Genomic DNA, 26,122 nt, shown 5'->3' on the forward strand with positions numbered 1-26,122 from the left:
AAGGAATGAAAAAAAAATCAACTCCTTACAATAAATCCCAAGACTTTTTTCACAAGTTTGTCCCCACTTTCACCCACAACATTACTTCATCATTTAGATGACACTCACTCATCTGAAATATTCATTCTCAACCTTCTGGAAGAATGATTTCAAATAGGATCCACAAATTGTTTGCAGCAAGACCTTGAACGTTTAATCTACAGAGATATTACAGGGAGCTGCTTCATCTCCTTGATTGAGACAGCATAAGCAGCCCTATCAATCAGCTATGACTTTAAGAGCTGCACTGTTTAACTGTTTTCTGTTTAATTCCACCAGGGAGCGGATGAAGCTGCCCTACATGGCTGACCAGTGCGAGCAGATGCTGAAGATTTCCAGCGAGTTTGTCCGGCTGCAGGTTTCCCACGACGAGTACTTGTGCATGAAGGTCCTGCTGCTGCTGAGCACAGGTCAGACTTTCAGCTGAACCATCTTCTTCCACCATCACACGTCAAACATGGTGCTGTGTTAATGCAATCATTACAAAAGCTATTACTCCAATCCGATATTGTCTACAGCGGCTGAAAGACAACGTTGATGTATGCACAGGACAAAACATCACATCACAGCACTTTTCCAACTCATTAGCTAACATGCAGTTATCATGAATAAGAACTGAATCTTCACATCTTGTTTTAAATGTAATCTAGTGCAAGAGGATTAAAGAAACAAAGACTCAATAATTAAACAGATTAAAAGCCTATTTATAACGATAGTTGCAGGTAGCTTTAACACAGCTCTTCAGAGTGTGCTGCTTTCGTTCTGGCATCTGTAAGTACTATTACTGCTAAATAATACTGGAAGTGCACCCTGAAAAAAACAACTTTTGAATATTAATCAGGTGCCCTATTTTTTGCCCTTTACTGTCTGGATGTGCTAATTTAAGATGTAAAGCATGTCTCCCCCCTCCTTTGCAGTATACAGTACATTATCCTTATCTCTGCTCCAGATGTTGACCTTTAGTTTTCCCTCTGCCGCAGTGCCAAAGGACGGCCTGAAGAGCCAGGCAGTATTTGATGATATTCGTATGACATACATTAAGGAGCTGGGGAAAGCCATCGTGAAGCGCGAGGAGAACTCCAGCCAGAACTGGCAGCGTTTCTATCAGCTCACCAAACTGCTCGACTCCATGCATGAGGTACAGAGATCCAGCACACAAAGACAAAATGCATCCTCCGACATCAGTAGTACATGTTCTCAGCAGGCAGTTATTGACCAGCAGCTCTTTAAAGGGGATGGTTTGGATGTTTTATGTGTGATTGTATTAAATACTCATCCACAGTACCACTGTGGAAGGTAAGCACTGTACAGCAGCAAAATGTATTTTAGCCACCTAAAAAATACTGTATCTGCTTACGTTTAGGCTATATTTATAATGTTCTCAACTTTTAACTTTGCTGTCAGAGTCTTTTCCGTAGGGGAAGTAAAGCTGTTATATACGCTGTTTTCAAAGCCACCAGACTCAACTGACAAAAATAGTAATTTTACTTTGCTGAAGACAGAAGCTGCTGGCCCACTGCTGCCTCAGTCACTCCGTTTGTTTGTTATTGTGTGTTATTGTGTGTTATTGTGCGACTTTGGTGTTTTTAAGGGATAGTTACGATTCACTGAAGTCACACAATAACACAAACTAACCAACTGAGGCAGCAGTAGACCAACAGATCCCTTGTTCTGTGATTTAAAATTACTAAAAAAAAGAGGGAGAAGTTAGCCTCGTTTATTCTTTTGTAAATAAGCCAAAACCCAAAAAATACTGTTTTTGTCAAAGGAGTCCGGTGGCTTTGTAGAGAAAATAGAGAAGTTTCACTTTTAATCCAGTTGTCCTTTGGAGTGGTTTCCTGATGGTAAGTTAGAGTGCTGAAAGGTGAATATAGTGTACACATAAACTGATAAGGATTTTTTCAGCTGACACCCATTAACCGGTAACTAACCAGTTAATTTTTAAGAAAAAAATCATGTGAAATATAAAAGGCTTTTCTTTTTGGTCTGACGCTCCATTGACTCAGTGATCTGCAGGGACGCATTTCAACAAGTGCTCGCAGAGCTAACATTTAACAATGCTGAACAGGGTTTGCATCTTAAAATTGAGCCGCGGGCTCACCAGGCTGACCTGAGGGGTACCAAGAGTGTTACAAGCGGTAATTGCTGAACGACCTGGGCCGCTATCTAGCTCCCTCCAAACCCGGTTAGTGTGCAGTGCAGTAAATTAATAAGCATCACAATTAACCTACAGGCTGACATGCATTACCGATAAAAAAAAATATTCGCGACAGTTAAGCATTGACAGCCCCATTTGTAGTATTTGATAAGGTTATAACAAATGGGACTAAACGCTCTGCCTTGTGCTTATTTTGTGGAACCAGGCCTTCACTGACAGAATATTTTAACAGAGAGATGGCTCTCCCTGGTATCTTCTACATACATGATCATCATGTATCACCATCATATTGATTTAATAAGGACTCTACTTGTTAGTAGCAGTTGAAATGTGTGGACAATCAGATCGACATCAGATGTATTTTATGGCCATATCAATATTTATTTTTTTCATATCACCAAACACCGGCTGTGTGTTTTTGTGTTGATTATCCACCATCACGTTGTGCTCTGTGTGTCTGCAGCTGGTCGGCGGGCTGCTCAGCTTCTGTTTCTACACCTTTGTGAATAAGTCCCTGAGTGTGGAATTCCCGGAGATGCTTGCAGAGATCATCAGCAACCAGTTACCAAAATTCAAAGCTGGGAGCGTCAAACCTCTCCTCTTCCACCAGAGATGACTGTGCCCTGTAACGGACACATTGCCTTAAGATCCCACCACATCACCTCACCACTTCCCCCATGCCCCCTACCCCACCCCTGAAGAGCGACGATGAAAGAAACAAGGATCCAAGGCGAGGAGCAAATGATGTTTCTGGGAATGAGTATGCAACTTTGTGTAGTAGCTCACGGGTCTGGAAAGAGAGAGACTGGAGACGTTTGTGTAGAAACCAGACAGCGAGCACAGAGGTTTGTTTTGTCGAGCAGTCAAGATGTTGTGTATAACAAGTAGGAAATGTTTGTAAGATAAAAGATAATCACACAGAGATATAGGCTAACATCCATGACGTCTCAGGTTTCTTACCTTCAAATACAGAACGATATCTAAGGTAGATAAAACAAATATCTATGTACAGGTTCTGATAGTATTTTCTACATTTTCAAATGGTAACAGTTTATACGTTTTTCCAGGTCATTGTTACCTGGAAAGGTAACAAAGCTTAATTAATAACATGCTCTTAAGTAGGCTTCTAGACTGTATGTTCCTCTTTTAGTTTTTATAGGAGGTTATTAAAAAATGTTTATCAGTCATATGGGGAAAAAAAACTCCAGTCGTTTAAAAAGCATATTTCATTGCTTTGATTGGACATAAGAAACAATTCTGTTGGATTGTTAATTGTTGTTAAAAGGATGATTTCTCCCAAGAGCCGACCTCTTCCAGGTTTACACACGTCTATTTTAAAAGGGAAAAAATATGTGCCTTTTTTGCTTCAAATATCATCTTAGCCATTTCTTCCTCCCTGTTCAAGGCGTGGTCTCTTTAACCCACCATGGTCTACCTTCATCATATCTTGATTGTACTTTTTATGTTACATGCAGTTGAACGTTTTCCTTCTTTTTTCAATGGCTGTGTTTATCTTTAGACGTGGCAGCTCGGCCCATCCTCCGCGTGTAGAAATGATCCTCATATTTGAGAAAGAATATTCAAAGCCTGCTTCCTTCCACACAATGTCCCGCACACTCAACTCCTTAAGTGCGATATGAGCACTTTGTACCCTGCTTATGGCTTTAAAAGACTGTGAAGAAAGACTGTTACGCTGTTCCAGTCTTTGCTATATGACTTTAGATGGAAGTTAGAAATCTTTTTCCATAGGAAATAGCCGATTTTGATGTTTATTTTAGCCCCCACTCCTGTCCCAATAGTCTGATAATGGAATGTGTTAGATACCTGCGTCTACCAATCAGAGAAGAGGGGGGTATATTTTATTGTTTTTGCAAAATCATGTGGTTTTTCATTCATCAGTAGAACACATTTCTGTGGTTCTAACATGGTTAAACTGGTTGGAATATAACCGTCCTTCAGTTTTAAAGTTCTTCTAACTGTTTGTTTTGTAAGACACGCAGTCAGGATCGTTTCTCTACAGCATGTAAGAGTACTTTGAATATTTTATTACAGAAAGCCTTTGCATTGTTGCTTTGCTATATTTGTTAAAGGAATAGTTTTATTTTGTGGGAAATGCATTTATTTTCTTTCTTGCTGAGCGATACATGAGAACATTGATAGCACTCTTATGTATGTGTAGTAAATATGTAGCTGGAGCCAGCAGCTGGTTAGCTTTAGTTTAGCGTAAAGACGGGAAATGAGGAAACAGCTTGCCTGGCTCTGTCTGAAGGGAACAAAATCTGTCTACCAGCGCCTCTAAAGCTCAGTAATACACATGATATGTCTCATTTATTTAACCAGTACCAAACAATAGATTTCTTTGTCTTTTCATTCTGTTAAAACCCAGTATTTCTGCACAATTGCAGATACAGATTGAGCTAATCTTATATAATATGGCCACACTAATGCACAATATTATTAATACTTTTTGAAAAAATATATTCTAGAAGAATTGTTTCTGACTCATGATCCCAAAATTTCCAATAACTCCAGAGTGTTATAAAGTCAAAATTCACATTATTATTTAACAAAACATTATGCTTGAGTCCACATTTGTGGGCATTAAGCCCTCCGAAAAGAACATTTTAACAACAAAAATAGACTAATATATGTAATCCAATTAATATCATAAACTATGATGAAAGACATTCAAAGCTTTATTTGAAACCCTCAATAAAGACTTTGGATGTAAAAAAAAATTACATACAGTGCAGCCCCCATAAAAACCAAAACAACAGCAACAAAAAGCACAATTCACAGTTACTCGTCGGGGTTGTGTGCTGCACTGTTTCCTGGCTGGCTCCAGTAACTGCTGATTGCCCGGCAACTGGTCTAGAAATAATCAGACGCGTAACCCCAGGAAAAACAATGAATCCTTGTTTTTGCATTCTTCAGTCTTTGTATTGATAAAACAATAAGATATAATGTTTATTGTTGAGCTGCAGAGGAGCTAGTAAGCAGATTGTAGACAGTGCCAGGCTAACCGTTTCCTCCTGCCTCCACTCTTATAGCTAAGCTAAGCTAACTGGTTCCTTGCTGTACCGTACGCACACGAGAGGTATCAGTTTTCTCAACAAGACAGTGAGAAGGGCATCTCTCCAAATGTCGAACTCCTCCTTTTGAAAGAACGGTTTGTATAATAGACAGCTTGTGTATACAGCTTTTTGGATTAAGCAGATTCATTATCCTGTAAACCTCCCACAGCTGCTGATAACCTTTGACCCCTCCTGTTGAAGCCTTCTGCTCCTCTAACGCCCCGTAGGCACCGTGTCTTAATGTCTGTGTGTCTTTAGTCCATTCACACATTAATTTGTCCGTCTGTTAGTAAGTCGAGCCCCAGTTTTTGAAAGCACTTAGCATCAGTCACCTCATGGCGTCACAGTGAAAGTGTAGCGTCACTGGCTGCGGAGGCGGGCAAAATGGATCCTTTTTAATCTCTGGGAACTATTTCAGTGCCAAACTCCAGTTTTGTCTGTTTTCAGTGATGCTGAAAGTTGGTCAGTGTTTGTATCAGAAGACGGAAATAGATTTTAAAAAAGTTCCTGAATTATCTGAGCTTCTGTCCACTGGATTGTGGTCATAATAACGAGTGATAACCAAGCTGTATTTGTAACACAAGGCACTCACAGATGTGTTGTGTAATCACACAGAATATTGTAGGTCTGTCAGTGTCCCTCGTCTTTGTGAGTAAACATGAAAGGTGCTGCAACATTTTCATCAGTTGCCAGCATTGCCAGTTTGTTGTTCTGTTTGTGTTTAAAGCACAAAGTAATCCAGGTTTTGATATGAATGTTAACCTTTAAAAGGAATTTATTTAATTGAAAAGAACAAAAGCTCTTTACAAATTAAACATGATGCCCTTCCACCTTGAAATAATTGGATAAATATGTCAAGTGAGATATAACATAAAGGCCTACTTTAAATAAAATTGATCTGCTGTTGTTAACTATCCCAGCAAAAAAAAAACAAGCACTTGATATAAATTTTGCTCCCGTGCTCAGGTTGTTGAAATCTAATTCACACAGCATGTGGTTGTCCATGTTTAGTCAGTTAATGTCCTGACTTTCAGAACCAAAAAACATCAGTTTGGATACCCAAAATGTGTCTGCTTCTGTGATTTATGGTTTATTTTTTTTTCTATTAGCATTAGAAAAGTTTTAGGAATGTGCTGCCGCTGTCGTCATTCACACCCAGGATCATAAAACTTGTCATTTTTCTTTCTGATGTTTATTCAAAATAGTCGAAAACCATCTTCATTAACTGCATAGGGGTTACTCATGGGTTACTTTCACATTCAGTGTATCCAGATCTCTACTGCTGCTGCTGTTCATTATAAAAAAAATCGCACACTTGCCTCTTCTCACTCAAAAATGTGTTCTTGCTCACTTTTACATTTTTGAGGAGGACAACTAAATATGCAATAGAAATGACAGAAAATCTGTCACCATCACATAACAATATGTTGCTTTTTTTTTTAATGTAGTCTTTTTTCCAGTATAAGCTATTTGCATACAGGAGATTCACATTTAACATTATCTCTGCAGGCCAGATCTTCAGGAAAAGATACACCTCGTCAGTAATCAGTCTACACAGACTGCACACACGATAAGCCTATTTGACTACAAGGTGACCAAAGCAAGCACAGACAAATTCAACACGTCCGTGTAAACTACGTAGCTCCTAGAAGACAAATGTATAGCTCTTTGTTTTGTTTATTAAACTTTTTTTTTTTTTTTTTTTTTTTTTTTTACTCTAACATGACGGCTTTGGTCATATTGTGTAATACTGTGAATAGGATAGGAGTCAGTCTATTTCACACACAAACTGTTTGTGAAAGTAATCAACCAGCTTGAATCTAAAAAGAAAAAAAAAAGATTTGCACTACCCAAATATTGTTTGAAAATCTATTTTGTATAAAACATATGCAGACATTAACTTTTCAGAATTATCAAGGGCAGATCATGTTTCACTGGTATATGCTTTCTCTAAAAAAAACACATTTGCTTAAAAAATTTGAATATGTACATATAATCCATTGTAAAGAAAATGTGGTGTATTTGTCTCCAAATAATAGTTTTTCTATACCTCCGCCCTCTGTATTATTTTTCCTCTGTAGTGTGACTCCTGTTGATCTTTTCCTCCATTGATTAAAGGTCGAACTGTATGTCTTTGTGTGGTACTTCTCAAAACAAGGAATATGTATGCCGGTATTTGCCATGATATTAACTCCATGATACTGAACTTTGGGAACGGTAAGCTCGTTGTAAGACACTTAATTATCACAGCAAGCACTTCATCAAATAAATGCGCTTCTCCATTCTGACACCTGGTTTATTGACTGTTGATGAAAACTGTACTGACGTTATTTAACTTTATGTTCATTGTGTTTAAAGGATGTGAACATCTGGTGTCAGCACCTCCAGGGTTTGGATCCAACCTCCTGTTTCAATACCACTTGAGAAGTCAGTTCTGACTTTTTATTTATTGTTACATAGAGGATAAAAATTTTGGTCAAGTTAAAGATCTAATTCAATTGTTGAAAAAAATGCAAACTTTCCTCTTCTATCCTGATCTGTGTGACCTTAATGCGAGAGGCATTCAGGAACTTATTTAAAAATGGATATTACCAATTATTTGAGATTTTACAGTCTGATGTCTGAAATAATGTTTCATAATATTCCTACGACTGATGTCTTAGCGTTTTAAAGACTTAACTACTGTATTTAAGACATTTTAATGCCTATTAAGCCCATGAAGTCATTTAATGCCTTCTAAGACTTTTTAAGGATCCACAGGAAGCCTGTGGTGTTTTTACCTAAACTATGTTAACCGCTCTGTCGTCCACCCAGCGAATTAAAAAGAAAGTATTTGAATTTAACAAGGTACATTTACTTGGAAACTATACTAGGATCAAAGCTTAAAACTTTTAATTTTGTAGTAAAATTTGTAGTGCAGATTGTTGTTTTTAGTGTTATGTTCTGAATGCAGGACTTTTACCTGTAAGAGTATCATTGCTATTGTAGTATTGTAACTTTTGCTGAAGCAAATGAGCACTTTCTTCACCACTGCTAAAATTAAATTTAAATATTCATATATTCATCACATAGACCTGGCCGTGTGCTCCTAATGCCTCAAGTGTTGTTTTTCCTTATGATGAATTGGTTAGGAGCTATCAAACAAAATAAAAACAAACAAAACACAACATTATACTTTTTTTTAATCAGGTTGAGGCCAGGAGTCGGGGACGCGCACCCAGCTGCCTCTGTGATCTCTCTGCGCGTTCCCGAGCATGTAAACACCTGACCGCTGCAGGGGACTGAGCCCGCAGATTTCTCTCATCGACAAACCCTAACTCCTCTACAGACCCCCTGTTGTTTCCACAGCTGTGCTTCCTGTGATCGGGATGGCCGATGGGCAGATGTTGGTGTCGGAGGAGCAGACGGTGGACGGCGGCCCGCTGCGGGACTCCCGGCGGCTGACTCGGCTGTACTGCATGAATGGCGGACATCACCTCCAGATCCTCCCCGATGGGACGGTGCAGGGACAGAGGGAGGACGGGGACGTTCACAGTAAGACCGCAACACAACACAGCGCATTTTACACCCAGGTCAGGCCTAAAATATGATGCGTGTACTTCCTTTACTGCTGGCGTGTCAGGTTCAACAGCAGGAAAAAAATGCATGCCTTTACGAAGTTTCTTTAAATGGAAAATGTGGAAGCCAATTGTTGACATTTAAAGGGGCGTATCGCTCATTTTAGGGATGGAAAGTATAGCAAGTTCTGTTTTTCACAGGTCTATTTGACTTTTGAGTTCATTTTAAATGCATTTGACGAACTTAACGAAGTGAAAGTAGAAGATCTGCTATAAACTGGGATTGAAAATTGATCTAAATAAAATGTATAATGGTATAACCCACACATCCCACTGCTATGAAGTGCAGAGGTATGGCCTAATTGTGAAGTTTTATTATCCAGAGTGTCACCTTCCTCTGCTTGACTGGTAAATGTTTAATTCAGTTTTATTATAAAGCCCAATATCAAAAATCACAGTTTGCCACAGAGGGCCATTGAGCAAAAGACACCCTGTCCTGACCCTCACAGCGGATATGGAAAAACTCCCCCCAAAGAGCTCCCTTTCAACAGAAAAAAAAATGTCAGAAACCTCAGGAACAGCAATTGAGGAGGGATGATAATAATAATAATAATAATAATAGTAGTAATAGTATTATTTATGTAGCACTTTTCAAGCCTAAGAATGAAGTGTTTTCCTGATTAAAAGATTAATAGAATAAAAATAGAAACACATGTAGCCCTTTCCCCCTCTCCCCGCTTAATGTTCATTATGTTAATAAACATAATACAGTAATCAATATGAAAAAAATATTTAAAGAAATAAATACAGATTTTGATAGTAAGTAACAATCCCACCAATCTCATCAGCATCATCTGCATCAGCAACCAGCAGCTGTTCTCTGCAAAAACACTCTAAAAAGCAAATATATGATGGTACAAGGTAGATTTATTGTCATTTTTTTTAAACATATTGTCTGCATACTTCTTAATAGAGTTCTCCTGATGTGTGGGAGTGCAGTCATGAGTGTACAGTGTGAACAGGAGGGGGCTGAGCACATAGCCCTGGGGGGCTCCGGTGTTGAGCACTAATGTGGAGGAGGTGGGACTGCCGATCCAAACTCTCTGGGGTCACATGGCAGACATGAACAGAGGAGAAATTAAAAAAATGTACAGGTCTTCTCAGTGACTTCAAATGTTAAGGGTCAGGCTGCAAACATGTCAGCATTACTTTAAAAAAATGTAAAAATATCTTCTTCTGTCCATTGATGCATCTGTTAACTAAAGCTAAGAGGAGACTGACAGGACATCTGGAACTGACAAAAATCTCTGAGTTGTCTGTGCCATTTTTCCCTTACCAAAAAAGAAAGCGACTTATGTTTGTAGAGGTGTGTTTATAGATTTCACTTGTTAACATGTGGTTTTAAATGTGTTCACCTTCCAGCTGTTTTAAAGCTCACAGCTGTGGACAGAGGTGTTGTGGTCATCCTCGGAATAGAAGCCGGGCGATATTTGGCCATGAGCAACGAGGGCCAACTGTACAGTTCAGTGAGTACCTACAACACACCTGAAGATGATATCTGATAGTTACAGTTGGTAACTTTTAGCTGTATACGCAAATTGTTACATTGGCTGAAATGTTCTTTAGACAGCAATCAATGACTTATGAGCTCTGAAAAAGGTCCGACATCTGTAGCCACTGTAATCCTGTAAAAACGCTGACCACTCACTGCCTTGCAGTCTGCATGGAAATATCCATTCAAATGCCGCCGTGTCTCCCTGCTCGTATGCGACCCTACCGTGCTCCAGCCTGCAGTCTGAGCGCATCTCCGCCACTTTTGCTGCAGTTGCAGGAGTAACTTTGTTGAAAGTCTACTGAAAGAGCAAAATCAAAAATTACCACTGCCACAGAAGCAGAAAAGGCTGCCTGAAACCCTGAAGAGATGCTACTTTCATTTTTTACTAGCTTTCCAGAATTACCAACCCTACCTTTAATCAAAACCAAATGATGCAGCCATATGTAGCTGAATATTCCATGATATCTGTTGTAAATTATTAAGTAGTCTTTGGTGACTACATTTTTAAATTTTAAATCCAAACAATTGAGATCTCCCAAAAGTGCTTTCAGCTGTTACAGTTTTTTGTGTTTATGTCTCAGCCTACAGTGAATGATGAATGTTACTTCCTGGAGAAGTTGGAGGAAAATCACTACAACACATATATACCTCAGAAATATCAGGACAGGAACTGGTACGTAGCTCTGAAAAAGAACGGAAAACCTAAACTGGGTCCAAGAACTCACATCGGACAGAAGGCCGTCTTCTTTCTGCCGCGGCAGCTGAGTGACTCTGATGAGTGAAGACCACAAAGTGATACCTCAAACTAATTTAATGTGAAGCTGCACCAGGATGGATTTTTGTTTAAATACACCTTCACTTCTATTTTTTAACTAAAGAGCATCTTCTCTTTGCTTTGATGCTTCACCTGCCTACAGAACGTAGAAGCCCACCTACTTTGTCTCTATTGCCTTTGCAACAGTGTTTTGTTTTGGGAGGTGCTCCACTGACGTGTTGTTGAGCGTAATTTTTTCATCTGGATAAATTTCAACTGGCCTTTACCCACATTTTGGAAACATGGAACAGAATGGTTTTTCATAGTCTGAAGAGGATGGCAGACGTATTATCAGGAGTGCTTCACTACTGGAAACGTCAGACCCACAGACTCTCTGATGAATCCTAACCCTAAAGGTATCTTTGCTGAACTTAAATGTCTGAAGGAGAAGGACATTAAACTGGACCATAATTCCATTTCCATCTGATTACCGGAGAAAAGGATTCATCCCACGAGGCCTCAGAATCAAAAAGTTCCCAGCATACGGCTCAACAGATAATGATGAATTCAGGAAGAAATGGGAGGCCGTCCTGTATAAATGTTCATCTGACTTGATGCTGTTATTAACTGAAGAAGCTAAAAAAGACAGAGTGATCATCCAACAAGACACTGATGTCGTTAACAAGAAGTCGGCAGACCTTGAGAATGATACAGAAATGAGACTCCAACAGACCAAACTTAATATAATATCAACAAATTTTCACAGACACCGAAACAAGAAAAACTCAGCAAATTTCAACGTGATGAGAAAGACTACAAGAAGAACAAGGAACTAACTCCCATAACAAGCAATCCTACACTGACTTAAGCACAGGAACTTAAGGAAATGCTCATAAAGGCTAAAGATGAGAACTTCATTTACTCACAGGAGTTTGATTTCCTCTTTAAAACTAACCTAATACAATGAACAAGAACTGGGGTCTTATTCAGTCTGATGAGACCTTGCAAAATGTTTTCCAAAACCTCCAGTTTTTTCTTTCAGGAGAGCTCCTAGCTCATAGTCACTTACCTGCCAAGGAACATGACATATGGTTACCTAAAGTGCCAAGTGGTACCTTTAAATGCGTCCATTGTAAACAGTGTGATGTTATACTCGCCCACTTACACAACAGCTATTTACTGCTGGGCACTTAATCAACACTACTCGTTATATGTTTATACTCACTTGCTCTTTATTTGTGGCTTTTTACGTGGGACGCACTAATCAGCGCCTACAGGTCCGCTTAGCGTGCGTGCTGGCAAAACTGGTAATTGTGAGTATGCAATGGTTAAACATTTTAAGAAAACTCACATTGGTCTCTTTTACAGCTATAGGTATTGATCATGTACCTTTGACCTTTAGAAGAGGACACAGACAGAGAGTACTCAACCAAAAAGAGAGCAGATGGATTCACACGCTTCAGGCTATGATTGTCCCTGGCCCCTTATGGTCCCTTTTCTTTAGGTACATGTTGTATATATTTACTTTATATTTTCAGTGTTAACATTATTTTTTCTCTTGATCATTGTCCATGTAGGTATTGTGAGGTGTTACTTTTGAATATTTTACCATTGCCATTTTTGTCTTATTATTCTCTGGAATGTACCTTCCTTTTTTAAATGTATTTATTTATTATCCATTATTATTATTTTGTAACCAAAGACCACCTTTTTTTTTTTTTTTTTGCTTTGATGCTTCACCTGCCTACAGAACGCCGAACCCTCCTACTGTGTCCCTATACACCTATTTCACTATTTTAGATCATGAACTGGGCCAGAACAAGACATGAAAGAAGTGGTGTGAAAAATGTTTGTTAATTTTGAAATGTCCTCTCAATGTGTTTTGTGCTACTTGTACTTTCTGAGATTTTACGCCTTTTTTGATTGCTTAATGTCTTTCACCTATGTCTTTTTTTCACTCACCTCTGTGTAGTTAGTAATCAGCCCTTGTGTAGTTTGTCTTTGTTGCCCTAGTGTGTATATGCTTATCAGCCTTTTCCTCGTGGTTGCTTACCTGGTGACTCTGCTCGTATTTATGGACTTTTTTATGTCTGTGATTTCCCTGAATGAAATTTTCCGCCATGGCTGACTGCCTACACATGAATGACCTGTGCTTCCTTCAGTAAAGGTTTGGATTTGATTGAACTGTTCTTGGTGTCTGAATCCCAGTTTCACACTAAATCGTTACACCTATACAATGTCGTCCAAAATACCATAACAAATGTATACTTTAGTATATCTTCCAAGATAGCATAAAAAGTTGTACCATACTATGCCATACAAACAGCTTAAAAAAGTGATGTTATAGCATGTCATTCAAAATTGTGTTTTCTGCCCTTTTTTCCACTTAGTATACTATGATGCATCTCTACAAGCTAGCATATGTTGTTTTCAGCCATTTTTTTTTACTTGATTTGTTTTTTTTCAACATACTATACTATGGCTTTTTTGACCATTTTCTTGATATGCGAAATTATGATGTTTTTGGTGTTTATTTTCCATTCAGTATACTATGACACATTTCTACAAGCTATAATATGTCTTTTTTAGACATTTTTATGACATGTCAAAATTTGACTTTTTTCGACATACTATACTATGGCTTTTTTGACCATTTTTTGCTATGCGAAATTATGAGGTTTTTTGCCCTTTTTTGTCCTTTTGTTCCAGTTTAAATGCTGTGGCGTGTCTCTCCAAGCTATAATATGTCTTTTTGAGCCATTTTTATGACATGTCGAAATTTGACTTTTTTCGTCATACTATACTATGGGTTTTTCTGACATTTTGTTAATATGCGAAATGATGATGTTTTTGGCCTTTTTTTGGACTTTTGTGCCATTTTATATACTATGACACATTTCTACAAGCTATAATATGTCTTTTTCAGACAATTCTGTGACATGTCAAAATTTGACTGTTTTTGACATACTATACTATGGCTTTTTCGGCTATCTTTTGATATGCGAAATTATGATGTTTTTGGCCTTTTGTTCCATTTTATATACCATGACAGGTTGCTACAAGCTATAATATGTCTTTTTCAGACATTTTTATGACATTTCAAAATTTGACTTTTTTCGACATACTATACTATGGCTTTTTTGACCATTTTTTGCTATGCAAAATTATGATGTTTTTTGCCTTTTTTGGCCTTTTGTTTTAGTTTAAATGCTATGGCGTGTCTCTCCAAGCTATAATATGTCTTTTTGAGCCATTTTTATGACATGTCGAAATTTGACTTTTTTCGTCATATTATATACTATGGGTTTTTCTGACATTTTGTTAATATGTGAAATTTTGATGTTTTTGGGCTTTTTTGGCCTTTTGTTCCATTTTATACACCATGACAGGTTTCTACAAGCTATAATATGTCTTTTTCAGACATTTTTGTGACATGTCAAAATTTTACTTTTTTCAGCAGACTATACTATGGCTTTTTCGACCATTTTTTTGATATGCGAAATTCTGATGTTTTTGGCCTTTTTTCGACTTTTGTTCCATTCTATATACTATTACACGTTTCAACTAGCTATAAAATGTCTTATTCAGACATTTTTATGACATGTCAAAATTTGACTTTTTTCGACATACTATACTATGGCTTTTTTGACCATTTTTTATATGCAAAACTATGATGTTTTTGGCTTTCTCTGGCCTTTTTTTCATTTTATATACTATGACGCGTCTCTACAAGCTATAATCTGTCTTTTTCAGCAATTTTTATGACATGTCGAAATTTGACTTTTTTCGACATACTATACTATGGCTTTTTCGGACATTTCTTTGATATGCAAAATTATGATGTTTTTGGCCTTTTTTGGCCATTTGTTCCATTTTCTATACTATAACGCGTCTCTACAAGCTATAATACATCTTCTCCATCCATTTTTATGACATGTCAAAATTTGACTTTTTTCGACATACTATACTATGGCTTTTATGGCTGGTTTTTGATATGCCAAATTATTATGTTATACCATGATGTGTCTCTACAAGCTATAATATGTCTTTTTCAGCCATTTTCATGACACTTCGAAGTTTGACTTTTTTCGACATACCATACTATGGCTTTTTTGACATGTTATATTATGACATTTTGGGGCTTTTTTTTACATTGTATACTATGACGTGCCTCTACAAGCTTCATTTCTTTTTCAGCCATTTTTTAACATGTCAAAATTTGCAGTTTTTCTACATACTATACTATGGTGTTTTTAGGCTTTTTTTTTCGACATGCTATACTATGAGGCACTGAAATGTCATGCTATTGCGTATGGCATGTCATTCAAAATTGTACCAAAAAGTCATGCTATACCATGACATCCAAAATCGCGCAAGAGTTGTAGTATGACATGTCATCCAAAATTGCATAAAAAGTCGTACTATAGCACGTCATCAAAAATCTCATAAAAAAGTCATGCTATAGCATGTCATCCAAATTAGCAAAAAAAGTCATAGCATAGCATGTCGTGCAAAATCACACCAAAAAATCATACTATGTCATGACATCCAAAATCGCAAAAAAAAGTCATACTACAGCATGTTGTCCGAAATTGCGCAAGAAGTCATACTATATAATGTCATCCAAAATCACGCAAAAAAAATCATACTATAGCATGTTTTCCGAAATTGCGCAAAAAAGTCATACTACATATATATATATAAAAAAAACCTAGATCTTAGGTTGGATGAAAATAGGGAGACATATAAGTGAAATGAACCTATAAAATTATTAAGTCAAATTAATCAAAATAAGTCAAATAAGCTTCACCAGCCAGTGGGAGGAATCTGGTGTATCCAGTGTATCAAGTGGATGAGTCAAAATGTGCTGTAAGGCTGCTGCGCTGCAAAAACAAAGGCGCAAAGGTGTGGTGAGCAGGTGTGACTGACTGCTGCTGTCTTGTCTTGTCTGTGCATGAGGCTCACGAGGCCCAGGTGCATCCCCTGACGCTGATTGGGCTCATCAACGTTGCTGCTGTAAAGTGACACAACAGTCAGCACTAACAGAGGAGCCATCACACATCAAAAATATTAAAAAGTCACTGTGTAGTATCCCATCAAAAATATCATGAAAAAAGTCATAGTATAGTATGTAATTGAAAATATTTAAAAAATGGTCATGTCGATAAAGTCACCTGGCACCACTTTACAAGTCAGCCGAGGAGGACGTCATTAATGTTTACATCTTTGTCACAAGCGTGAGCCCTAAACCCCAGAGTAGAAAAAAATCAATTAACAGCTTGAAAAGGGCTGCTGAGTCTCTTACCTTCAGAAAGGACAGTGTCACGAGCTGAAAAACTGATTTTCATGTCCAGCAGTTACACTGTTCTGCCACTTGGTGTCGCCATTAAAGAGACATAACAGCTTTCCCAGCCTCACATTTTAATTCGAATGCCATTTTCTTTCAGAATAACTTGGTTTCCTAATATCAGCCTGTAAAATATAACATTTTATGTAAAGAAATCCAGACAATTCAGTAATGACGCATTAAAAGTGACATTTATTTAACACTAAACATTTTCTGTACAGTTTCATAACAACAAAACCCCAAGGTTGCAGCTCTACATCACATAGACATAAGCATAATGAGTCTGTATCAAAGCCATGGCAGAAATATTAAGTCAACTGATGAGGCAAACAATTTAGTTTGCTGGACCAGACTAAAATCCATATTAACTCCTTGCACTGACGACAGAAGTTGGATCAAGAACTTCCTCCAGTGTATAAAACTAAAGCCATTTCTTGTTTTTTGTGTCTGGGACTAAAAGTAATGATGGAGGCTTCCTCCGGGTTTTACTGGTTATGTTTCTAAAAGTGCACCTGCATACAACATTCTTTGATATAGTTGTGATACCCACAAGATAGCCAACATCTTACACCTCATTTTCAAAAAAGAATAACAAAAACAAAACAGGTTTCCTTTCCCCATCTGTCGATTAAATCTTAAGGCAAAAACCCACCTGGAAATGGAATTTGAGTCATTTTTATGCTTAGATAATTCGATCAAACGTCTGAGCGAGATCATTAACAGCTGAGATCCAGACAACAGAGACTCTTTTCTATAATCACAAAGATTTTCCGCTCACAATGATCAAGATGCTGCTGACTCACTGAAGCGTCACGGGGAGGTCAGGCAGTTACATTTACATGAGCTTTTTAAGGACTTGAACCAGAAAATGTGCTCACACGCCCAGAAAAATATATCATCTTGGTTGCTGTCACCGTCCAAAATCCCCTCACCCTCCGGTCAACCCTGAGCCGCTCCGGGGAGTCGCTTGACATTTGTGGCCGCCTGGTTTCTGGCATGTTTAAGAACTCAAACCACCAGGTCATCTAAGAAATAGTCGAACCTAAATTTCATTTCCAGTGTGGATAGATTCACCTGATTTAATGTTCAACAAAATATCTAACGGGCAAAATCATAACATCTGATACATGGATGTAATTTTAATGTGCTTCATCGACACTGCGTTTAAATTGCAAGCATGTATGATATATTATGACAATGCTCTTAATGAGCGGTTTCTAAAAGCAGCAGACAACACTGCCCCCTCTTGGCGAAACAAAAGGGCAACACTACTTAAAGCCAACAGGTGAAATGTGTTATATCAGCATTTAAAGCCTAACGACAGCTCGTTTTTTCCGTGTACGTGGTGTCTGAAAAAAAACAAACAGCCTCTACCAGTCACAATTAAACCATGATTAGTGCAGATTACAAAGTGTGCTGCATGCTGTGGCAAACCTACAGAGTGTTGTATTAATTAATACCTGTTGGCTTCGAGTGTCACCAACATGAGACACTTCCTATTAATTGACCTTAAGGGCAGATGCATGCTCATACGCTACCATCAAATGATATAAGGCATTACTTATACATTACAGACAGAGATGTAAATAGCACTTAACATTCGCCACTAATGAGTACATCAAGGGACTATTACTGTTAACCATTTTCCATTAATAAAGTTTCAAAACAAAATAAAACAAAGTGATATAATTCCTGAATATTTTATTGAGAGTCGTTTTCATCTATAACTCGTCTGGCCGATTTCTGGTTGAGTGTCCTCACTTACCATGTGAAACTCTTCACAGAGTTTCTGCTCGAGTTGGACGCGCCCAGTTCTGCAAAATCAAACATCCCGGAGTTAGAGAGGGGAAAACGGACAAATCAAGTCAGATTTCAGAAGAATTGTTTTAATATTCAAGTGTGTGCAATGCGATGTCTGTGGTTTGTCATTGGCTGGGTTTTCATGCACCTTATTAACTCGCACTGCAAGATTAAAGATCCCCCTACACTCAAAAATGTGTTTTTCTTCTGTTTATGCTCCCTAAAATATCAGTCCATGGTTATATTGACTTGTATCTGTGCAAAGTTTTTCACTAGGTGTTTTCACATTCCTCTACTGAGGAGGGGGGGGAATTAACTGTCGAATACAGAAAACATATATCGACAGGAAAACAGTCATCAACACAACACAAACGGAGAAACCTGAAACCTCTGGCGCAGAGCGGATTTGTCAGTACAGACAGCAAGAGTTAGCATGAGCATAGTTTCAGTTTTGACAGCAAACATGGTAGAGTGTGCCAGGATTTCTCAAAGAGTCAGAAAGAGTAGATCTGTTTCCAGCCCCATTTCAGAGTTTTACTTCACTTTTTATGTGGAAAAGCAAAGTTTAACAACATTAGTAAAAGGGAGACTTTCAGCAAGACTTTAACTTAGCTATTTTTAATTTCCTCTTATTTATCTGCCCAAGTTATTTTCATGATGTCGTCATGTCATGTGTACGATTAGTTAACATGGATTTCCACTTGATCCTTGCGGAAATTACATCAGGGTCTGTGATGGAATTTTCCTGTCAATAATTATTGATAGTGACTAACGCACTTTGAGCAGAAATGTTACGAAACACATTGTTTAAGCATTTGTTAATAAGATCTTTTAACAGTGTACGAGCAGAAACGCAACAGCAACCTACTCAATTAACCCTTCAACATTGTCCGACTGAAGATGGACGGGAAAAAAATATCAAAATTGATGCAGCAGAAGCAACACGGCTTTTTTCTTCTGAGCATTTTTTCTTTTTTGTCAAAAGCCTGGCGATTTCATGACCCACACTGCAACTCAACTGCCTACAATTCCTCCAGAGTCGGGTGATTTATGCCATGACTGGTTTATTTACTAAAGAGAGATGTTAATGGTATTTAACACTTTGTGGGTGGTAAGTAATGAATTGTTGAGCCCGGTTGTTGCCTGAATCTCACTGTAACTGGAGTCCTGTGTGCATGTAAATGTCCCCAATAACAAACCATGACGAGTGACCAGATTAATGCACCGCACCTCTAATAGATGAAGAGTACCCTTGTTCGGGGAAGAGTGGCATAGGTGGGATCAGCGAGTTTACGCACTCTGGAGTAATTAACAAAGCCCCTGATGAACAGCATGAAGCCTGCAGGGCACAGAAAAGATAAATAATGCAACACAAGACAATTACTAAAATATTATTGTGGGAAATAGCAGGAAAAGTTTGTTTATAAAATATCTCTCACTTACCCAGGGCCAGGAACACCCACCACAACCAGTACTGTCCATCAAAGTAGCCAGGGAAGTAGGTAGAAAACTGGAAGAAATAAAAGAAAAACCTGCAAATAACTATACACCGATTCCAGCAAATAATCCAATCAATAAGACATAATCCTAGAGAGTTTTCTTCCAGAGTTTAAGTCGATATTGATTGAACTTGTTATCCTGCACCTGAACAACACAGAGCAGCATTTCTGTAGCCAAACTGGTTTTGGTAAATAAAAACGTAAAGAGCTTTTACCCTGACGATGAGAACCCATTTGATGAGGGACAGGCCGAAGCCGGAGATGGCCCCATATCGGCCGGCGGCTGACGTGGTCAAACAGAACGACAAGAAGAAGCCGATCCAGTTGAAGAGGAATGCCACTGATGACAAAAAAATACATATACATCATTTTCAAAGCATGACCAGTAGACGGTAGATTTTTAAAATAAGATATTTATGAAATCATCAAACTGGTTGGCACATATTCTCATCCTCCTCCATATTTTGCTGGAAAACAAACTTGTGCAGTGAGTGTGCTGGCATTTGCACCCAGCGCATCATCTAACAGCCTTTGTGAATATGCCAAATTCAGTTTGGAAAAAGGTATACCAGAGCCATTATTCAAGAGCAACTACACGACAAATGTTAAAGGAGGGTGCATCTCTTTTATGTTCAGTAATCAGATTTCTACAGATATATAAATAACCAATAATAATCTGATTACAAGCTGGCTGACAGGCAGTTTACTCTTTTAGAAAGAAAAAATTTAGACAGGTCGGCTGCTGAAATGATTAACGTGTTCTTACTGAAGAAAGTGAGCATGAAGATGCCGTCATTTCCTATTCGCAGCTGGTCGGCATCTTCAAAGTCATCCCTGGCCACAAAGTCATCCTCCTGCACAAACAGCAGGAAACATGCAGATATATTTCAGTTACTTGTGTTTTCCTCCTATTTCCTGGCCTCCTTTGACAAAGATCATTTCTACGTGTTGTTTGAAATCAGATGAATCTACCGTGACTCTTCCAGTGACCAGGGGGATGGCTGCCTCTTCTTTGCTTCTCTCAGCCTCATCATAGGAGGGCAGAGTGGTGGCAACACTGTAGGATGGAGGGTTTGGAAATCGTCCTCCATCTTCTTTGTATTCAAAGAAAGCTGCAGAGGTGACAAGCAAATGACTATTCATTTAGGTCCAGAGGTCATGTCTCAAGATAAACTCTCATAAGTGACAAATAAACTCCTGCAGCACAGCTGACATTAGAGCTGAGTGATATGGAGAAAATCAAATATCACAATATTTTTTACCAAATAGCTTTATCAGTATTGCTATGATGTTGTAGGGTAGACTTCTGGTGCTTTCACAAAATATTTATTCATTAAAATGTTTGATAAATAATCACCAGTAATGTGGATAACAGCAACAACAGAGCTAAAAAATGACATCACTCTACTGTAACGCAGCCTTTACAACCAGTAACAGACAACTTTATGATATTACAATATCCAGAATCTAAGGCTTTATCGAGTCTGATAACACAATATTGTTATAATAATGATATTTGCCCAGGCCTGGCTGACACTGTACAAAAACATCATCTTTGGGGTCTCGGGTTTTGAATCATCATGTACATGTTTGGTTTAATATTTAAGCATAGTCACTCACTTTGTACACTTTAAAAAGTGAAGCAAATATATTTGAGTCATTAAATTTGTAAAGCTGTTTCCCCTTATTGGTAACTAAATAAGGTGGAAATATCACTGACCAACAAACATGCTTTAGTGAGTGACAATATTCACTGCAGTAAATTGGCATTTTTACTGTTCAAAGTGCAGTTTGACCCAAAACCCCTGAATTGTCAAAAAAAATTGTGTTTAATTTTTAGCGCTTCATCAACCTCACTATAATGGTGGACTTAGTAATATGATTTTTCTTTAGTTCATATTTATAGGCAGAAAAAAAAATCTATCGCCAGCTGTTTGTTATCTCCTCTGGAAGACAAACAGACAAAGATAATTAACAGACGTTCTCTGGGGAAAAAAAGTCTTGAAATATTATTTTGCTTATAATATGGAATTCAATTTGTATCTTAAAAATGCTGATGGTAACTGCAGAACTGAAATGTCCAAACGCTGACTGATTTACCAGCTGTTACAACTGTTTGGTTGCTGACATTCAAAAATATACTTTCACTTCCTTCAAAAAGAAAACCAGTAACAGAGAATTATAAAACCAGACCAGGGATGTATGAGCTGCAGCAGGAAGAAAGACATTAGTCGTATATGTTTCCATTAGTGTTTATGTATTGTCCCATACAAGCCAAGACTTTTATCTGGGTCGTTTGGCAGATATCCAGAAAGCTCCTCTGTGCTGTTAAAACACAAACCGCAGTGGAGCAGATCAATGAACTCACCCAGGAAGAGCTCAAGGCTACACCCACTTATGCAACATGTTGACCTATGCCCTCTTAAGAAGTGAGATTACTAACATCAGACCTTTCTAAAAGGCTTTGCACACAAGCGACTCCCCTTTACATTATTCATTCCGAGGCTAACGGTGCAGGACAGGCCAGAGCAGAAGACTGACAACGCCATTTCTTCCAAGTGCTGTACTTCAGTGCATGTGCTGTAAAGCTTTGATACTTCACTTCATTTCTCAGGGGGGATGTTGTACTCTGTACCCTTGTTTTGAATAATTTATCTGATGGACATTTTTACTTTGCACAATAAAGTTTCAGATGAAAATCTTGAAATTTGCACTGTTACACGTTTAAAGTATTCAGCAGGACCTGCAGTTGTTAGAACGGCGTTAGCATTAAAATGTTACAGGCAGGTTAAGGCTGTGATCATGTGGGATGTGACTTTAGTCTGATCAAATGCACAGATATTCGAGAAGGTTCACACTTTGTGAGAATACTGTGACGTGGAAGGAATTATTCTTCGCGTGATGGGTTTCACTTTTGTTTCGTTGCCACATTTCACAGCAAGATCTAAATCGTGTTTGTTCTGAGTTATCTGTCAGTGTGTGATGAATCTGTGAAAGATCCTAACCTGCATTTGCTGCAGCAATGCTGCTGTAGGGAGGTGGTGCGTCCTGGGCCGGACTCTCCTGGGATGGCTGGGCTGGTTCCTCCTCATTCACCAGCTGAAGAAATGTTTATAAATGTCAACACAATGAGGATCAAACTAAAATTACAACATCTAGGGGGACTCTATTTGTACAATTAAATTAATTAAAACTATTCAAGTACATGGAATGTAGGATAGGAAGCAATACTCAAAGTAGGGTTGGGCAATATGGCAATACTTTCATAAACTGTGAGAAAACGGATATGTATCAACTGTTGCTATACTGTTCATAATGAGGTGGCTGTCTCTGTAAGATCTGCCGACTTTATTAGATATTACAATGTTGCAAGTCATTGAGCAGTACTGCGTCATGAAAATATTGGATTTTTACATCACTGTGAGGAAGTTACTTAATTTGTCAGACATAATTCTGCCAAAAAAGAAAAAACAGGACCATCTGTTGTTTAATCTATAAACATTTTCTTACTTAAATTTCCAATTGCCCATATAACAATATATATTGTGATTGCAATGTGAAGTTACAAAAATATTTTATGCATGCTGCATACTACCTCTACCTAAAATGTGGGTTTCAAGGTATGAAAATTGACGGTTATGATACCGGATATATTTACTTATCCAAGGTATTGGACAAAAGCAACCAGGCAGAGAAAATCACTTAGACATTCACATTTCCCTTCCTCCTTGACTGCCCTTTCACGGTTTTCACATATAATTCTATTAGAAAAATGCTTTAAAGGTTTCAAGTTCTGGTTTTATTCTTGTAAAGGTCATTGTAACTGTTAATACTATGTATAATAATCCTCATAATAATAATAATAATAATGAAGCGTATTAATAATTGTGTAATACCATAAAAACCGTGATATCTCATAACACAGTTATCATACCATGATAATTTCATACCATTGCAACCCTACTCAAGTGTGTCTTGTTTTGCACACTCCATGTTTACTTAGGCCAAGCACTGAACAAGCAAACATTCAAACATTGTGCTAACTCCTCACAGAATAACAAGCTAACAGTATCACTGATGTGGCACTTGTTATATATACTGAGCAACAAGTGGTCATGATAGACATGTCTGCAACCACTTTGTTCAAAAATAGGATCAGCTGCACTGGCTATGTTACTGATAACACATTAACCTCTGATACATCACCTGATCTATAATGCCACAACTTATTTATAATCGTGCACCGATGAGCTCGCACAATGTCTGCAAATCAATGTGTCAATAAAAGAGATAGTTTCACACTGGTGTTTGCGTCACCTTCTGTCTGTGGGATTTAAGTTACTAACAGGCTGGACTGGTCTCTGATCCAGCACAGTCGGGTAGTATAACGGTTTTGGTTCAAGGCTAGACAAAGTGACACTACAAAGCATTCCTGTTCAGGCCAGCCAACACCAGCTAACGTTAGGAGTAACTTACTAAGCTGCTGCATGAAAATGGGTCACACAGGCTTCAAAATGTATGTGACAAAAAAACAACATTTCATCTAACAGTTTATTACGATGTGGAAAGTTTAGTTTGATATTATCTGGTGATATTTATCATCAGCTCAGGCCCACTCGTGAACAGATGTCGGTTTAGCTCGTTGTTTTCCCTCAGTGACAGGCTAATGTTGACTAGCTGGCCGGGCAGCGGCTAACGCTAGCTGCTAGCTAACTACATTTTAACGTGCCAGCAAACTGCCACATACCTCTTGATATCTGACGTTGCTGTTTTGTTCTGCCATTGTGGAAGAGGAGTGAGCTATTTAACGACGCCCTCTTCCCACTTTAGCTGTGAAGATGTGTTGAGTAATAGGAGTCTTGCCAACGAAGTAGCTAACGTTGCCTCCTAGTCGGCCATCTCCTTCCTTCTCCCTCCTCCTGCTCCTCCTACCGCCCCAACGGTGCTCGAGTTTTTTTTCCACAAGGATGGCGAAGGCATGATCCGCTCTACGCTCTCTTTGATTGGCTAGAACTCGGTAAGAATATCAGGATAAGCCAATGAGAGGCCGAGTGGGGCGGGCCATGCCTTTGGCAACCTATGAGAAATAATTTGCACGCTCTGATGCTGCCTTCAAACGCTGTCGGAATATTTGTTTATATGTTGTTGGCGCATGGAAGTTGAAATACCACAATGTAAAAGTCTTGTATATTGAAAATGATATAAGATAAAAACAAATTAGGTAAAGTAAAGTGACACTCAACTAAGTTTGTTTGGGGCCACTTTTATAAAAGAACAGGAGACCAGGGGCAGCTGCTCCATACATGTTTCAAGGATTTTAGGATGTCTGGCATTTCAGGACATTTATGGATTTAAGACATTTGTAGAAATTCAGGACACTCTCGGGATATTAAGACATTAGGGGGCTTAGTTATGGGACCTTTCTCAGGCGTTATGGGGAATCACCCACAGGCACTTCTTTTTTTTCTTTTTTACAAACAAGCTATATTTTGATGCTGTTTTGTGACAAGTTATGTTATCTAAAAGTACAAAAACAATTCCCATTGTGAATCACTGGCTATCAGGGGCCAGATTTGGCCCACGGACCGTAAATTGAATATCACTGGCGCAACAGCCTATAGCTAGGTTTACACTCTCACTCTCAAAATTTCATGCTGTATGTTTTAGCTTTTGCTTTATTTTATGTTCTTTTCTTTTATTATGTTTGAGCTTGTTGTTTCATAGGTTATGATGTTAAAAAGGCCAGTTTTTACAATTTTATCAAATGAAATGTATCTCTGACTGAACAATGTACTTATATTTTAAATGTGTTCCAGATATAAGTCCTGTATTCAAAACTTTATCAGCTAAATGTTTTTATTGAGTGGTATCTTGCACTGGAGCCAATGCATGTTGTGATTTGTAGCCTTTATTGTATGATTTTGTTGTTTGGTAAAATATTGTTCGTATTTTTGTATTAAACAGCTGGCATCCTGGGATGCAAGATACATTTCAGAATTATTCCTGACAATAAAATAAAATCTAATCTGAACTCATCTCATCCAACTCAAGCATGAAAAGTAAAATAATTTATTGTGCAGAATGGCCACAGATTTTTCTATACAATCTGTAACAGTAAACAAATTCTACCAGATAAATGTAGTAAAGTAAAACCAATAACTGACTCTGAAATATAATGGGTTTAAGCATTATTATTTTTTATGCTTGAAGAGGTACAAAGTGCAAAATCAAAATGCTGTGAAAATAGTATATAGCTCTAAAACATGCTGCATGTACTTAAATGTACATTTAATAGGTGAACTTCCACCACTGGCAACAATGACTGAAACAATGATTGAA

The 26,122-nt window shown here is 38.0% G+C and overlaps 3 protein-coding genes across 4 annotated transcripts in view; 2 read left to right on the forward strand and 1 right to left on the reverse strand.

The window, feature by feature from the left end:
* nr3c1 (nuclear receptor subfamily 3, group C, member 1 (glucocorticoid receptor)) overlaps positions 1-7,559 on the forward strand; it is a 29,864-nt gene extending 22,305 nt beyond the window's left edge. Inside the window, exons 7-9 of the mRNA XM_042493206.1 lie at positions 319-449; positions 1,020-1,177; positions 2,661-7,559. Of these exons, the coding sequence (XP_042349140.1) occupies positions 319-449; positions 1,020-1,177; positions 2,661-2,813 (442 nt within the window). The 3' untranslated portion in view covers positions 2,814-7,559. The remainder of the gene's footprint in view (positions 1-318; positions 450-1,019; positions 1,178-2,660) is intronic.
* Positions 7,560-8,469: 910 nt separating this feature from the next.
* fgf1a (fibroblast growth factor 1a) lies at positions 8,470-11,486 on the forward strand. Its single transcript, XM_042493611.1, has 3 exons — positions 8,470-8,805; positions 10,251-10,354; positions 10,965-11,486. The coding sequence occupies exons 1-3, from the start codon at positions 8,640-8,642 to the stop codon at positions 11,163-11,165; spliced, it is 471 nt and encodes a 156-aa protein (XP_042349545.1). The 5' UTR covers positions 8,470-8,639; the 3' UTR covers positions 11,166-11,486.
* A 5,170-nt stretch (positions 11,487-16,656) lies between these two features.
* LOC121948223 (NEDD4 family-interacting protein 1-like) lies at positions 16,657-24,724 on the reverse strand. Of its 2 annotated transcripts, none has more exons than XM_042493559.1 (8): positions 24,531-24,724; positions 22,789-22,882; positions 20,756-20,895; positions 20,550-20,637; positions 19,999-20,123; positions 19,728-19,794; positions 19,515-19,623; positions 16,657-18,298 (listed from the first exon to the last, which is right to left on the reverse strand). In XM_042493559.1, exons 1-7 carry the CDS (start codon positions 24,564-24,566, stop codon positions 19,517-19,519), a joined length of 657 nt encoding a protein of 218 aa, XP_042349493.1. In that variant the 5' UTR covers positions 24,567-24,724; the 3' UTR covers positions 16,657-18,298; positions 19,515-19,516. The 2 variants fall into 2 exon arrangements, with proteins under 2 accessions (XP_042349493.1, XP_042349494.1); XM_042493560.1 differs by having other exon boundaries at positions 16,657-18,315.
* Between the last annotated feature and the right edge of the window lie 1,398 nt (positions 24,725-26,122).

The sequence above is a fragment of the Plectropomus leopardus genome, chromosome 9 (genome assembly GCF_008729295.1).
Source record: "Plectropomus leopardus isolate mb chromosome 9, YSFRI_Pleo_2.0, whole genome shotgun sequence".
In the NCBI taxonomy this organism is placed as follows: domain Eukaryota; kingdom Metazoa; phylum Chordata; class Actinopteri; order Perciformes; family Serranidae; genus Plectropomus; species Plectropomus leopardus.

Excerpts from the sequence above, each read along its gene's own strand:
- fgf1a (XM_042493611.1), top strand. The coding sequence starts at position 8,640 with ATGGCCGATGGGCAGATGTTGGTGTCGGAGGAGCAGACGGTGGACGGC. Across the intron at positions 8,806-10,250 it reads GGAGGACGGGGACGTTCACA|CTGTTTTAAAGCTCACAGCT; the intron begins GTAAGACCGCAA and ends TTCACCTTCCAG. Across the intron at positions 10,355-10,964 it reads AGGGCCAACTGTACAGTTCA|CCTACAGTGAATGATGAATG; the intron begins GTGAGTACCTAC and ends TTTATGTCTCAG.
- LOC121948223 (XM_042493559.1), bottom strand. The coding sequence starts at position 24,566 with ATGGCAGAACAAAACAGCAACGTCAGATATCAAGAG. Across the intron at positions 20,896-22,788 it reads CATTGCTGCAGCAAATGCAG|CTTTCTTTGAATACAAAGAA; the intron begins GTTAGGATCTTT and ends TCACCTCTGCAG. Across the intron at positions 20,124-20,549 it reads CTTCATGCTCACTTTCTTCA|TGGCATTCCTCTTCAACTGG; the intron begins GTAAGAACACGT and ends TTTTGTCATCAG.